At 39.3% G+C, this 15,388-nt stretch overlaps 1 protein-coding gene across 1 annotated transcript in view; it reads right to left on the bottom strand.

Moving 5' to 3' along the window:
* Positions 1 to 639: 639 nt before the first annotated feature.
* LOC129832778 (nuclear GTPase SLIP-GC-like) overlaps positions 640 to 15,388 on the bottom strand; it is a 36,441-nt gene continuing 21,692 nt past the window's right edge. The window contains exons 16-25 of the mRNA XM_055896775.1: positions 14,256 to 14,422; positions 12,170 to 12,287; positions 11,676 to 11,784; positions 11,391 to 11,518; positions 7,672 to 7,756; positions 6,317 to 6,468; positions 6,136 to 6,212; positions 5,792 to 5,997; positions 4,944 to 5,189; positions 640 to 938 (exon numbers count right to left, since the gene is read on the bottom strand). Coding sequence (XP_055752750.1) covers positions 640 to 938; positions 4,944 to 5,189; positions 5,792 to 5,997; positions 6,136 to 6,212; positions 6,317 to 6,468; positions 7,672 to 7,756; positions 11,391 to 11,518; positions 11,676 to 11,784; positions 12,170 to 12,287; positions 14,256 to 14,422 — 1,587 coding nt within the window. The remainder of the gene's footprint in view (positions 939 to 4,943; positions 5,190 to 5,791; positions 5,998 to 6,135; positions 6,213 to 6,316; positions 6,469 to 7,671; positions 7,757 to 11,390; positions 11,519 to 11,675; positions 11,785 to 12,169; positions 12,288 to 14,255; positions 14,423 to 15,388) is intronic.

The raw sequence follows: 15,388 nt of genomic DNA, 5'->3' as shown, positions 1-15,388 counted from the left end.
TATGTGAATACACCCTCTGAATACACACATAATAATAGACACTGAATACACACATACGAATAAACTATGATAATACACATTCTGAATGCACAGATAATAATACACACTATGTGAATACACCCTCTGAATACACACATAATAATACACACTGAATACACACATACGAATACACTATAATAATACACACTCTGAATACACACATAATAATACACACTCTGAATACACACATAATAATACACACTATGGGAATACACCCTCTGAATACACACGATGGGAATACACACTGAATACACACACAAAAATACATACTATTGGAATACACACTATAGGAACAATATACTCTCTATCCACAAAATGTATTCTGTCTGTACAAGCCCTAAGTGAGGGCCGTCTATTTGAAATATGATGGTTATTTTGGGAAGCTTTGCAGTTACAGGGGCCGTTCTAATGTCCCTCCATGTTTCAGGAACTCATAGTGGGAGAGCAATAGTAATAAATTATATGACATTTATCAGACGCTTTTATCCGAAGGGACTATATATAGTTCTGCATATATTTTTACGAATAGGTGCTCCTGGGAATCAAACCCACTATCCTGTCATTGCAAGCACCATGTTCTACCAACTGAGCTACAAGGGATCAGAGGAGTTTGATCTTACCCAGGTCCTGGACAAGACGAGGTTCATGGTTAAGGAGAGCTTTGTAGAAGGCAGATTTCACTCTTGTTCCTCCTGCTTGTACAGCATCAAACAGTAGTCTCCTTTGTTCCTGACTGGGCCAAGCCATGAGGATTCTTGAGTACAATTCATCTGGGATCATCTCCTCCACAAGCAGGTCATCTGCTACATGCAGCACCATCGTGACCCTCTGAATGAGAGCAGCCATATGCTTATCCACAAACGCTTCACCCGAGAGCTGCTTCAGTTCAGTCTCAGCACCTGAGATTCATGTCAGAAAGTGGTCATATTATTAGAGCCATAATTAACTAAAACCCTCAAGAACAACTGTGTTCTACATAACAAGCCACTAAATACAACAAAACATATTTGATGACCTGAATGTGTCTCTCTTAATTAACTTTCTCAATAGGGGGGCGCTGTTTTCACTTTGTAAAAAATCGTGCCCAAATTAAACTGCCTCGTACTCTGTTCTAGCTCGTACAATGTGCATATTATTATTACTATTGGATAGAAAACACTCTCAAGTTTCTAAAACCGTGAATTATATCTGTGAGTAAAACAGAACTCATTTTGCAGCAAACTTCCTGACAGGAAGTGAAAAATCTGAAATCGATGCTCTGTTCCAGGGCCTTCCTATTCATTTGTTTGAAATCTATGGATATACATGCACTTCATACGCCTTCCACTAGATGTCAACAGGCAGTGGGAGGTGAAATGGGGTGTCTAGCTTGATCTGAGGTCGAACAAGAGCTTTTGGAATGACGTGTCTGGAAATTTCATTGTCTTCGAAGGCGCGAGAAGGAACCCCAGATTGCCTTCTGAAAAGCTTTCGGTATACACGGTAGATATCTCCGGCTCTGATTTTATTTGATAGATGTGATAAAAACATCATGAAGTAGTTTTTTTCAACCGAGTTGTATCAGTTTATTGAACGTTAATTGCGAGTTTTGGAATTTTCTTTTCTTTGCGTGATGTGAAGTTGGGCACGTTTGCGCCACATGGCTAGCTATGGTTGCTAATTCGACAGGAGAAGAGGACATTCTAAAACCAAACAACGATTATTCTGGACAAAGGACTCCTTGTACAAGATTCTGATGGAAGCTCAGCAAAAGTAGGAACCATTTATGATGTTATTTCGTATTTCTGTGGAAAATGTTTAGTCCTATTTTCCGCCCTTATTGCGGGCGCTGTCTCGCTATAACGTAAGCTGTTTGTTAAGTTATTTTAAAAAATCTAACACGGCGATTGCATTAAGAACTAGTGTATCTTTCATTTGCTATCCAACATGTATTTTTTAGTAAAGTTTATGATGATTTATTTGGTCAGATTAGGTGAGTGTCAGAAATATATCCGGAGATTCTGGGAAAAAGTTGCTACATTTTCACAATGTATAACCACGGATTTCAGCTCTAAATATGCACATTTTCGAACAAAACATAAGTGTATTGTATAACCTGATGTTATAGGACTGTCATCTGATGAAGTTTGTCAAGGTTAGTGAATAATTTTATATCTTTTGCTGTTTTTTTGCAATCGCTACCTTTTGCTGCTGATAAATGCGGTTGTGTGTTTGGCTATTGTGGTAAGCTAATATAATGCTATATTGTGTTTTCGCTGTAAAACACTTAAAAAATCGGAAATATTGGCTGGAGTCACAAGATGTTTATCTTTCATTTGCTGTACACCATGTATTTTTCATAAATGTTTTATGATGAGTATTTAGGTATTTCACGTTTCTCTCTGTAATTATTCTGGCTGCTTCGGTGCTATTTGTGATTGTAGCTGCAATGTAAAACTATGATTTTATACCTCAAATATGCACATTTTTCGAACAAAACATAGATTTATTGTATAACATGTTATAAGACTGTCATCTGATGAAGTTGTTTCTTGGTTAGTGACTAATTATATCTCTATTTGGTCGGTTTTGTGATAGCTACCTATGCGGTAGAAAAATTGTGAAAATATGCGGTTGAGTCTTTTGCTATTGTGGTTAACTAATAGAAATACATATTGTGTTTTTGCTGTAAAACATTTAAAAAATCGGAAATGATGGCTGGATTCACAAGATGTGTATCTTTCATTTGGTGTCTTGGACTTGTGATTTCATGATATTTATATGCTAGTATTTACTTGTGGCGCTATGCTAGGCTATGCTAGTCAGCTTTTTACTGATGAGGATGCTCCCGGATCCGGGATGAGTACCAAGTAGAAGTTTAACAAGACTGATCACTTGATGATGTACATAACAATAACAATGATTAATTATTTTGCGTAAGACAAGACTCAAACACAATCCATATCAGACATTTAGCCACAGACAATGAAAGAGAAAACAAAACCCCACCAGGATTAGGGTTGATCGGGTTGACTTGAGGTGGTTCGAAATCTGGAGAAAATCGAAACACATTTATTTTATCCTGTGTGTTAAATACAGTTTAAATAAGTAGGGGGTGAGGGGTGTACAGTGTGTTGAATACAGTTTAAATAAGATGGGGTGAGGGGTGTACAGTGTGTTGTATACAGTTTAAATAAGTAGGAAGTGAGGGGTGTACAGTGTGTTGAATACAGTTTAAATAAGTAGGGGGTGAGGGGTGTACAGTGTGTTGAATACAGTTTAAATAAGTAGGGGGTGAGGGGTGTACAGTGTGTTGTATACAGTTTAAATAAGTAGGGGGTGAGGGGTGTACAGTGTGTTGAATACAGTTTAAATAAGTAGGAGGTGAGGGGTGTACAGTGTGTTGAATACAGTTTAAATAAGTAGGGGGTGAGGGGTGTACAGTGTGTTGAATACAGTTTAAATAAGTAGGGGGTGAGGGATGTACAGTGTGTTGAATACAGTTTAAATAAGTAGGGGGTGAGGGGTGTACAGTGTGTTGAATACAGTTTAAATAAGTAGGGGGTGAGGGGTGTACAGTGTGTTGAATAGAGTTTAAATAAGTAGGGGGTGAGGGGTGTACAGGTTCATAACAAACTGGCATTTGATCGAACCTGTTGGAACTAGACACTCCCACACTCTTTGGTCGTTACTTCCTCTGTCTAAAAGACTCAGTCTGATGTTCTCTGCACCCGACATACAGTCTAAAAACACCTGAAATGTGGGGTGGAAGTTTGGGCTATAGTCATAGTCAAACTCCCCACTCTGAAACACAAAATGAAAGATAATATTAGCCAAATGTAGACAGTAACAGAGAGCTAGAATTACTGTAGCTGGTCATATAGCACATAGAATGTTTTTTCCTGTAGAAACTTCATGGTGTCAGGTACATGCACATAAAAACCACACATCATACCCAACACCACAAACCAGTAGTAGCACATTACAAAGGAATACTTACACTGAGTGTACAAAACATTAAGGACACCTTCCTAATATTGAGTCACAACCCCACTCCCCACAGTTTTGTCATCATGGCTGGATGTCCTTTGGGTGGTGGATCATTCTTGATACACACGGTAAACTGTTGAGCTTGAAAAACCCAGCAGTTTTGCAGTTCTTGACACAAGCCAACTTCTGTACCATACCCCGGTCAAAGGCACTTAAATCTTTTGTTTTGCCCATTCTCCCTCTGAATGGCCCATATACACAATCCATATCTTCTTGATACACACGGTAAACTGTTGAGCTTGAAAAACACAGCAGTTTTGCAGTTCTTGACACAAGCCAACTTCTGTACCATACCCCGTTCAAAGGCACTTAAATATTTTGTCTTGCCCATTCTCCCTCTGTATGGCCCACATACACAATGCATATCTAAATTGTCTCAGGGCTTAAAAAATAGTATTTAACCTGTCTCCTCCCCTTCATCTATACTGATTAAAGTGGATTTAACAAGATTCATCTGGTCAGTCAATGTCATGAAAAGAGCAGGTGTTCCTAATGTTTTGTAAACTCTGTGCATGTAGGAATGTATGGTAGTATGTGATGGCCATGCTTACTTTTGGCTGTATGGTAGAATTTGCCACCAGCTCACAGCAGAGGCCATATTTTCCTCTAGGAGTCAATGTGCAGTTGGAGCTGGTTTGAATGAAGGTACTCCCCTTCTGTTGATGTTCCACCTTCAAAGAATAAAGGTGCATTACTTCAGGGTAAACTGATCAAATACATTCACACTAACAGTTCTGAGAGAAATCAAGTAATTGTAATGAGCCATTTTACCACCATTTATCCTTCTAGAACAATGTCTACGTTCAAGTTCATTCTACAAAACAGCTCTTGCAGTGTGCAGAATTAATTCCTTCATACTGTAAACATTACCTCACAAAGTGGCACATTTCTGGGCAACAACATAACACTCAGTATGCTCTTCTGGTGTCTGTTCCCTTGTGGTCGGAGGAACAGCAGCACCTGGCTTCGGACCGGGAGGAAGGTGAACACATCCCTGACGAGGCCAAAGAGGGAGAGGTGTGTGATGTTTACAATGACGTGTGTAGCAGTCGTCTTGAGTGGCTGAACAATCTCCATGTTGCCATCAGTAACATGGGCCACGGACAATTTGTCATCCTTCTCTGCAGAATAAGAACAATGCTTTCATTGACTGTAATTAATGCTTTAATTTACTGTAAGTCTCATCCAAAGTATGTATTATTATTGAATGTATTATTCACCGTTATTGTCCCATTATACTTGTTTTATAATTGTATTAGAATAATCTTGATATTGTATATTAAAACAATCAATATACTGAAATGATGCATCACTTACCATCACACATACAGTGAGGCATCACTTACCATCACACATACAGTGAGGCATCACGTACCATCACACATACAGTGAGGCATCACTTACCATCACACATACAGTGAGGCATCACTTACCATCACACATACAGTGACGCATCACTTACCATCACACATACAGTGACGCATCACTTACCATCACACATACAGTGAGGCATCACTTACCATCACACATACAGTGATGCATCACTTACCATCACACATACAGTGATGCATCACTTACCATCACACATACAGTGAGGCATCACTTACCATCACACATACAGTGATGCATCACTTACCATCACACATACAGTAATGCAACACTTACCATCACACATACAGTGGTGCATCACTTACCATCACACATACAGTGATGCATCACTTACCATCACACATACAGTGTGGGAGATGCAGTTGGCGGACAGACTGCTCAGGACAGTCAATGCTGAATAGGGGTCCTGCTGGTATCCTGGAGCCCAGGAGGCTGCTGTCCCATTGAGTCACCATGTAAACCACATCTCCTTTCCCTTCCATCAGAAACACCAGTCCAGTGGAACTGCACTGGAAAAGACCTGCCTTGGGGGATTGGAGCCTGTGAGGCAGACGAAGGGAAAAGATGACAGCTGTAAACTTTTTGGGGGAATAAAAAGAGTCAAGCACTCTTTTGGTAAACATGACCATAGGAAAAGGCCATGATAAAGCAGTGAAAGTTTTAGTGATCAATAGTTACCTATATGTAGGCTTGTGGTTATGTGTTGTAAGTTCTTTGACAATCTCAGGAGTTAACAGTGTTACACCTGTTGACACCTGTAACAGAAAAAGGAAGACCAGGCAACTCTAGTACATGGGATCAAATAATCTCAGACAGAATTGTGGTTGAAATATGGTTAATCAACTCCCCACAAACATACCTGCACACGCTTCCTTCTATTCCCAGACTGTGATTCAAAAGTGGTAGTTTTTGTGTGTAAATCCAGTCTTGGAGTGAAGTGTACTGTACTAGAGCAACCCATCAGTTTCTCATAGTACATCTTCATCTTGTTATACTCCACAGTGACATCATCTGCATAAGAGAAAGGGTTCAGAACAAGCATCAACTTTTAAGGGGGAAGTTCAGGATTTTAGAACTTGATGTTAGATAGCGGCCAAATCACCTGAATTTAACTAAAAATCAACTCTGTATTTGGTTATATATATATATATATATTTTTTTTTTTGCATACACATACCCACATATATATATGAATATATACACATACATATATACATATACACTGCTCAAAAAAATAAAGGGAACACTAAAATAACACACAGGATTCAGGACAAGCAGCAACTTTTAAGATTTTTATAATTTGATGTTAGATAGTGGCCAATCCCCTGAAATTAACTCTATTTGGTTTGATGTTACTTTAAGGTGATTTGACCATTTCATTTTAAGAAGAAAAAACACATGATCAAATGTTCCCATCATTTCTATTGTTTGTTAGCTTGTGGTGGCTAAAGTTAGCTGAAGTTTGCAGTGGCTGTTTAAAGAAAACCAAACATGGATTACAGTTTCTCCTGGCCAAATACTTTAAGGGTGAGCAACCAACTGTCATGGTTCCACCTGTCACCAGAGGGCAGCAGAGACCATCCTAGAAACATTAATGACACTCCGGTGTGTCCTACTACTCATTATGAGTTCCCTGTTAAAAGAGGTGTGTTTTCTGGTTTCCTTTGCAGAAGCTTGAATTGTTTACCATGTACATTTGTCTCCTGAGTGAGTTTGAGATGGTGTTTGTTGTTTTTCCAGTGTTACTGTGGTCCTTCAGTTACCGTTTCTCAGTAAAGAATTTATGATTATCCGTAAGCACTGATTCCTCGACTGGTCTCTTCTCTGCACCTGGGTCCAATCTCACCAGGTCACACTAACATCAAGTTGTAAAATCCTCAACTTCTCCTTTAAGTAAAAAGCTTTCTAGCTGTCATCCAATATTGAGGTTTCTTTAGTCATTTTAGACTGCCATGGACAAAAATCCTGAAATGTTTTTGTGTTCTTGTCTTACTTTATTATAACCCAAAATATAAATGTTTATTACTCAATTGTTTACAAACAACAAGATTGAAAGTAACGTGAGTAATGTATAACTTGAAAACATTTACTTATGACACGAGCTAAATGGAGCTCAAGATAAAGTGGACATGGTTTCCAGACTTGTTCTGACGAGTACTTGACTTGATTTAAACTATATTGGAATAGCTCAAACATTTGGTCCATTTCATTTACCTGGGAGGAACGAGCTGTTGGGGGTCTTCAGTGAGAGATCCATTGATTCTTGTAGTTTACACTTCAGCTGCATCATGATGTGATCCTAATGTAGCACAGACATTATTATTTAGTCCACTCTCACACTACGTGAAGATTGTGCTTTACCACAACCAAGTCTAAATGCTGTGCACTGGGTGTTCATAAACTAAGTTCTTCTTAAGTGCATTTTGGTGTGCTTTCAAGCCACAAATACTTGAATTCAGCAAGTGTGATCATAATCTCTATGGTGGCCTGTGGAAACATGCAGATCCCAAGAGAAGTACTAACCTAAACCCATCTGAAAATGCACCCCTAACCTGCTGTGTGAAAGCAGAAATGACAATAGCAACAGCACTTGAGTACATTTACCTTTAGCAAACATCAATCCGTCTGCTGTGTAAACCGAAGGGTTGTAATGTGTACAGACACAAATGTACTTCATTTGAACCCTAACATACACTACCGGTCAAAAGTTTTACAACACCTACTCATTCAAGAGTTTTTCTTTAGTTTTACTATTTTCTACATTGTAGAATAATAGTGAAGACATCAAAACTATGAAATAACACATATGGAATCATGTAGTAACCAAAAAAGTGTTAAACAAATCAAAATATATTTTAGATTTTAGATTCTTCCAATAGCCTTGATGACAGCTTTGCACACTCTTGGCATTCTCTCAAACAGCACAATGTAGAAAATAGACTAAATTAAGAAACACCCTTGAATGAGTAGGTATTCTAAACTTTTGACCGGTAGTGTACATGCCACATGCTGCTATTCAAGGCAATATGGACTATAAACCTATATGGCTTCACCAGTGGCAATGTATTTCTTTAGAATTTTCAGAGATTTTGCAGCATGACAAATGAACGTCTATGTAAATATTTATTTTATGGGATTGTGATGTTGCTGATAAACAGACCTGAAAGTAACTTTTGGGACAGAACCCTATGTACGTACTGTTTTATCCAAGCAATATCGACACTATTTTGCCAAATCTAGATGTGGAGTGGCCCCTCTCTCTATTGAGACTGGTCGAAACAAAGCACTCCCCTAGATAAACGTATATGTACTTTTTGTAACGATGATTTCCTTTGAAACTGAAGCTCATGCATTATTTTACTGTGGGTTATACAACAAAATCCGCGTCATCTGACCACTTCTTTATTGAGCGAGTCACTGGTATTTCCTGCTTTAGTTTTTGCTTGTAAGCAGGAATCATGAGCATAGAATTGTGGTCAGATTTGCCAAATGGAGGGCGGGGGAGAGCTTTGTATGCATCTCTGTGTGTGGAGTAAAGGTGGTCTAGGATTTTTTCCCCCCTGGTTGCACATGTGACATGCTGGTAAAAATTTGGTAAAACTGATTTAAGTTTGCCTGCATTAAAGTCCCCGGCCACTAGGAGCGCCACTTCTGGGTGAGATTTTCTTCTTTGCTTATGGCCTTATAGAGTTGGTTGAAAGTGGTCTTAGTGCCAGCTTTGTTTTGTGGTGGTAAATTGATGGCTACGAATAATACAGATGAGAACTCTCTTGGTAGAATGTTTTGTCGACAGTTATCACAAGGTACTCTACCTCAGGCGAGCAATACCTCGAGACTTCTTTAATATTAGACATCGCGCAACAGCTGTTATTGACAAAAAGACACACACCCCCACACCTCGTCTCAACAGAGGTAGCGTCTCTGTTCTGCCGGTGCATGGAAAATCCCGCCAGCTCTATATTGTCCGTTTCTTCGTTCAGCCACGTCTCGGTGAAACATAAGATGTTACAGTTTTAAATGTCGGGTTGGTTGGATAATCTTAATAGTAGGTCATCACTCACTTTTATTTTGTAACAATTGCACATTAGCAAGAAGAATGGAAGGCATTGGGAGTTTACTCGCTCGACTCCGGCTTCTCAGAAGGATCCCCAATCTGGTTACCCTTTTCCTGCGTCTTTTCTTCATGCAAAAGGTGTGGATCTGGGCCTGTTCCAGTGAAAGCAGGATATCCTTCTCGTCGGACTCGTTAATGGAAAAAGTTTCTTCCAGTCCGCGGTGAGTAATCGCTTTTCTGATGTCCAGAAGTTATTTTCGGTCATAAGAGACGGTAGCAGCAACATGTACACAATAAGTAAAAAAATAAGTTACACAAAGCGCAAGCAATATTTTTTGTACACTCAGTGTATTACCATTGTTAGAGCGGTCACTTGGCTACCTTGGAGTCAATATAATAGCTTTGGGTCAAAACGAAAGGAACTGGTTTCTGTCCATCTCTTAATATGTCCTGTTTTAAAAGGTGTGTAATGTGCAAAAGTACAATGTTAATAGTGAAATTGCTATTTTTTTTTACAAAATGTCCCAAATTTTGTAATGTTTATTGACCGAGTTGTAAAACGTGTTGACATTGTGCCAGGGGCTTAGCTAACTTAACTAGCTAGCTTGCTAACATTACATTAATGAATATGGAGGAAATGCTAGCTGGCTTTACCTCCCTGTTTTAGTACATTTTACTCACTAAAATAGTTATTGCTAGCTATGAGTCTGAAATGGGGAATTGAAATTGAATGCTTTGAATATGAATATTTGTTCAATCTATTCAAGAAAAGTACAATTTAAAAAGGAAAATGGTAGGATTCTTTGGCGATGTCCTCAGCAATTGTTTTCTGTGCTAGCTAGCTAACGTTACATTTGGAAAAAGTTTATAAAATGTTCATATTACTTTTAACATTCTATATTGTAGGATGTCCATATTATTTTTGATAAGGAATGATTTATACATGCTGAACGCATGGGAAAATAGATATGACAGTATATTGACTGCATTAAATTCATACACAGACCTTTATTGTTGGTATTATAGATCAGTGGGAAACTGCACAGTTAGCTACCACGAAATGATTAGCTATAAATGCTTTATGAATGGGAAAATAGATTTGACTTTACTTTGACTGCATATAATTCATACATAGACCCTTAATGTGTGCGTTATAGACCAGTATGACCATCTTAATTGTGATGTGGAGGAGGACTGTTAATGAGTTATGATATGAACCTCAACTACACGATTTGATCCATAAAATGTACTCTAGGGATTCAACCCTGTGGGGATCTTCATGCACCATCGACCTCAGTGAGAGGAAAAAGAAGGTAAGTCATGGGCCTATTGCGGCCGGTGGGAGAAATGGGGCTGGTACATGCTACATTTCAGCTTAATTTTCAAAACGTGGTTTGGCATAATCTCTAGCACTGGTATGGCAGAAGCACACTTTAGAGAACAGCCGTAATGATGACACTAGGCTGTCATTGTAATGATACATCTATTAAGATATTGTACCTAAATATGAGCTTTTGCATAGCATGACACAAACGAGCTATAGATATGCTATGAATATATTTCAATAATCTTTATTGATGCGTTTGGGACCTGTAATAACACGTTCATGAAACGCTTAGTGTAATAAATGCATTATGGATATGTAGTCAAAGTCAATCCTTACCCTTTTATTATTTGTTTTTATGCATACATGTGTATAGATGATGTCATGTATTATAGATGAAGCATGTACCATGTTTAAGCATGTACCATGTTTGACCATGATTGTTTTTAGTGCCTCAAAACTCAATTTCATGTGTTATTTGTATTATTGTATCATTGTTGAGTGTCACTTAAATGCATTTTTCAAACTCTAACTCGCCAGTACAATGTTTCAAACCTTTAGGTTGGTTAAACAAACCAGCATAGCTTCCTTGGCCTTCAGGAATATGTTGTTATTCTTCATGTGATGATGGAGCTCATCTTTCATCCTTTTCAGAGAATCTTTTCCTGTCTGCTCTGATGCCCCTAAAACAAGTTCATCATATTGTTTCCATAACCATTGTATCTGCTATTAATACATTTAAATATGTTTAAGAATGTGTTACTTCCCAAATATCAGTATAATTTTAATAAGTAGAATACAACACTTTCTCAGATAATACATTTTCATTTTAAGACTTACTTATATAGCATCGATGCATGGTGTCCTTGATTGACTCGGTTAAAGTGGAGTAGATTTTCTTCTTTTTCTCTCGGAGGTCAAAGATTAGTTTTGCCTTCAATTCAGTTTCCTTTCAGATAGAAAAACATGGTCAAGAAGACCCTAATTTAAGTGGTTTCCAGTCTATGGACCAGATAAGAGTAATCTTATTTAAGTGGTTTCCAGTCTATGGACCAGATAAGAGTAATCTTATTTCTGGAGGGTGTGTTTACATGGCTACTTTCTAAAAATGGGGTATGTGGGGGAGGGGGGGGGTTCAATGTTCCTGATTGTTCGTTTAAAAATTCAAAAAGGCACTTGTACATCTGAGCTATCTTCTATCTTTGTAGCAGGTGCATGGTAACAATTGAATACTTGAAAGACATGAGAAAACCGCACAATCCTCTTGCTAGTATCATCGTTCTTTATCAAGCTTTACATATCAGCCTCAAAACGGATTTCTTTTTAAACCCTACCTCTGTCTTGAGGAATGTCAGATGCAGTGACACTTCCGGGTGCTCCCCAACCAAGCTGTTCGTGTCAAGGGTGAATGTCTCAATCTGCTCCCTGATTGGGCCACCTTTGCCCTCGTTTCTGAAACACAATATGTTGAAATCAGAAAGATGGTTACAAGATTTGATTAAACAGGGCCCTAATCATTCCATGTGTATTATTTACGCGCATTCGGAAGGTATTCAGATTCCTTTACTTTTTCCACATGTTGGTGCGTTACAGCCTTGTTCTAAAATGTATTAAATAAAAACAATTCCTCTTCAATCTAAACAGAATACCTCATAATGGCAAAGCACAAACATGTTTTTAGAAATTTTTGCAAATTTATTAAACCTAAAAAAGTATTCATACCATTTGCTATGAGACGCGAAATTGAGCTATAGGGGCATCCTGTTTCCATTGATCATACTTGAGATGTTTCCACAACTTGATTGGACATGATTTGGAAAGGCATACAGCTTGGCACACCTGTATTTGGGGAGTTTCTTCCATTCTTCTCTGCAGATCCTCTCAAGCAATGTCAGGTTGAATGGAGAGCGTCGCTGCACAGCTATTTCCAAGTCTCTCCAGAGGTGTACGATTGGGTTCATGTCCGGGCTCTTTCTGGGCCTCTCAAGGACATTCAGAGAATGGTCCCGAAGCCACTCCTGCGTTGTCTTGGCTGTGTGCTTAGGGTCATTGTCCTGTTAGAAGGTGAACCGCCACCCCAGTCTGAGGTTCTGAGCGCTCTGGAGCAGGTTTTCATCAAGGATCTCTCTGTACTTCTCTCTGTTCGTCTTTCCCTTGATCCTGACTAGTCTTCCAGTCCCTACTGCTGAAAAACATCCCCACAGCCACCACGATGCTGCCACCACGATGCTTCACCATAGGCATGGTGCCAGGTTTCCTCCAGACGAGACGCTTGGCATTTAGGCCAAAGAGTTCAAACTTGGTTTCATCAGACCAGAGAATCATGTTTCTCATGGTATGAGAGTCCTTTAGGTGCTTTTTGGCAAACTCCAAGTGGGCTGTGAAGTTCATTTTACTGAGGAGTGCCTTCAGTCTGGCCACTCTACCATAACGGCCTGATTGGTGGAGTGCTGCAGGGATGGTTGTCCTTCTGGAAGGTTCTGCTATCGCCACAGAGGAACTCTGGAGCTCTGTCAGAGTGACAAATTGGGTTCTTGGTCACCTCCCTGACCAAGGCCCTTCTCCCCTGATTGCTCAGTTTGGCCGGGCGGCCAGCTCTAGGATGAGTTTTGGTGGTTCCAATCTTCTTCCATTTAAGAATGATGGAGGCCACTGTGTTCTTGGGGACATTCAATGCTGCAGAAATGTTTTGTTACCCTTCCCCAGATCTGTGCCTCGACATAATCCTGTCTCGGAGCTCTACGGACAATTCCTTCGACCTCATGGCTTGGTTTTTGCTCTGACATGCACGGTCAACTGTGAGACCTTACATAGACAGATGTGTGCCTTTCCAAATTATGTCCAATCAATTGAATTAACACAGGTGAACTCCAATCAAGTTGCAGAAACATCTCAAGAATGATCAATGGAAACAGGATGCACCTGTGCTCAATTTCGAGTCATATCAAGGGGTCTGAATAGTTATGTTAATAAGGTAAATTCTAAAAACCTGTTTTCGCTTTGTCATTATGGGGTATTTTGTGTAGATTGATGAGCGAAAAAAAATATTTAATCAATTTTAGAATAAGCCTGTAGCGTAACAAAATTTGGAAAAAGTCAAGGGGTCTGAATACTTTCCAAATGCGCTATATATATATATATATATACACAGTGGTGAGTACAAGTATTTGATACACTGCCGATTTTGCAGGTTTTCTTACTTATAAAGCAATAAAATGCAAATGAATTACTTAAAATCATACAATGGGATTTTCTGGATTTTTGTTTTAGATTCCGTCTCTCACAGTTTGAAGTGTACCTATGATAAAAATGACAGACCTGTACATGCTTTGTAAGTAGGAAAACCTGCAAAATCGGCAGTGTATCAAATACTTGTTCTCGCCACTGTATATATATTTAGATAATGATTAAATGACTTACGGGAAATGTATCTTAAACTGTTCATCAATGAGAATTCTCATACATGAGGCTAAACTCTCATTAAGGTTTATTCCTCTTCTCCTTTCCTTTTTCCCTTTTGGTTTGTAAATGCCGCCATTCTTGCATAAAGCCTTCACTACTTGATATCCACAGCCTTTTTTCCCTCTCTGGGAATAAAAAATGAACATATGTTAAATGTTTTTAACAGCACAGCACTGGAAATCTGTCATGGATGAGTATCTCTTCAATAGTTCCTTTTCCAGTATCGTGCAAGCCTACAGTATATCTGTGCGAACCAATGTGTGCTATCGCCAGAGAAATGTGAAAATCGAGAGACTGGATACATGATAACTTCATGTACATAAGAACTTACAACTCTCCCATTTCTTTCTCCCTCTGGTAGTTTGGATAATGACGACTTGTGCACATTACTTCGGTTAATTGTGGGTTCTTGAGTCTTGAAGCACAGACTGAGTCATGAGGGACAGACAAGTGCTTCTGTTGGTGTTTTGGACCCGGGTTTGTGCAGTAATGATATTTTTCTCTGGCTTCAGTTAGATGGTTGCTTCTTTCTCGCTCGAAGTTGCCTTCTGCTGGTTGTCTTTTAAGTGCTTTTTGGGCTGGCCTGTCTTTCAATGCCCTTGCTGCAGCTCGCCAAAGAAAATCCTTCTTGGGAGACTGTGTTGGGGAAACCTGATGGTGTGGCCAGTCCATTGGAGCTGTGCATTTCTTCTGTTTGCCCTCTGCATTACCTCCAGGTTGGGGACCTTGTCTTACCACTGCATACCCATAATAGATCTCAGAGATTGTGTATGGAATGTTTCCAGCTGTTTGATGTGGTGACTGTTCAGGGTCCAAGTGTCACAGACATACAGCAGGGTTGTGATCACTACCATAGTATAGATTTTCAGTTTTGTGGAAAGAGGGATGGTGTTATGGTTGAGTATCCTGTTCCTCAGTCTTCCCAATGATTGGCTTGAGCCGTCCTCAGAGATGGTGCTCCCCAGGTATGTAACGTGTTCGACATTCTGGAACTCACATGAGTTGCGGTAGATCCGTTGAGGCACAATCGTCAGCAAAGAGGGCCTTATGGACAAGATGTTCTTGTGTTTTGGTCTTTGCTCGGAGCCTGC

This window comes from Salvelinus fontinalis, chromosome 34 (genome assembly GCF_029448725.1).
Source record: "Salvelinus fontinalis isolate EN_2023a chromosome 34, ASM2944872v1, whole genome shotgun sequence".
Lineage (NCBI taxonomy): Eukaryota > Metazoa > Chordata > Actinopteri > Salmoniformes > Salmonidae > Salvelinus > Salvelinus fontinalis.
This window is presented reverse-complemented; position numbering and strand designations above follow the sequence as displayed.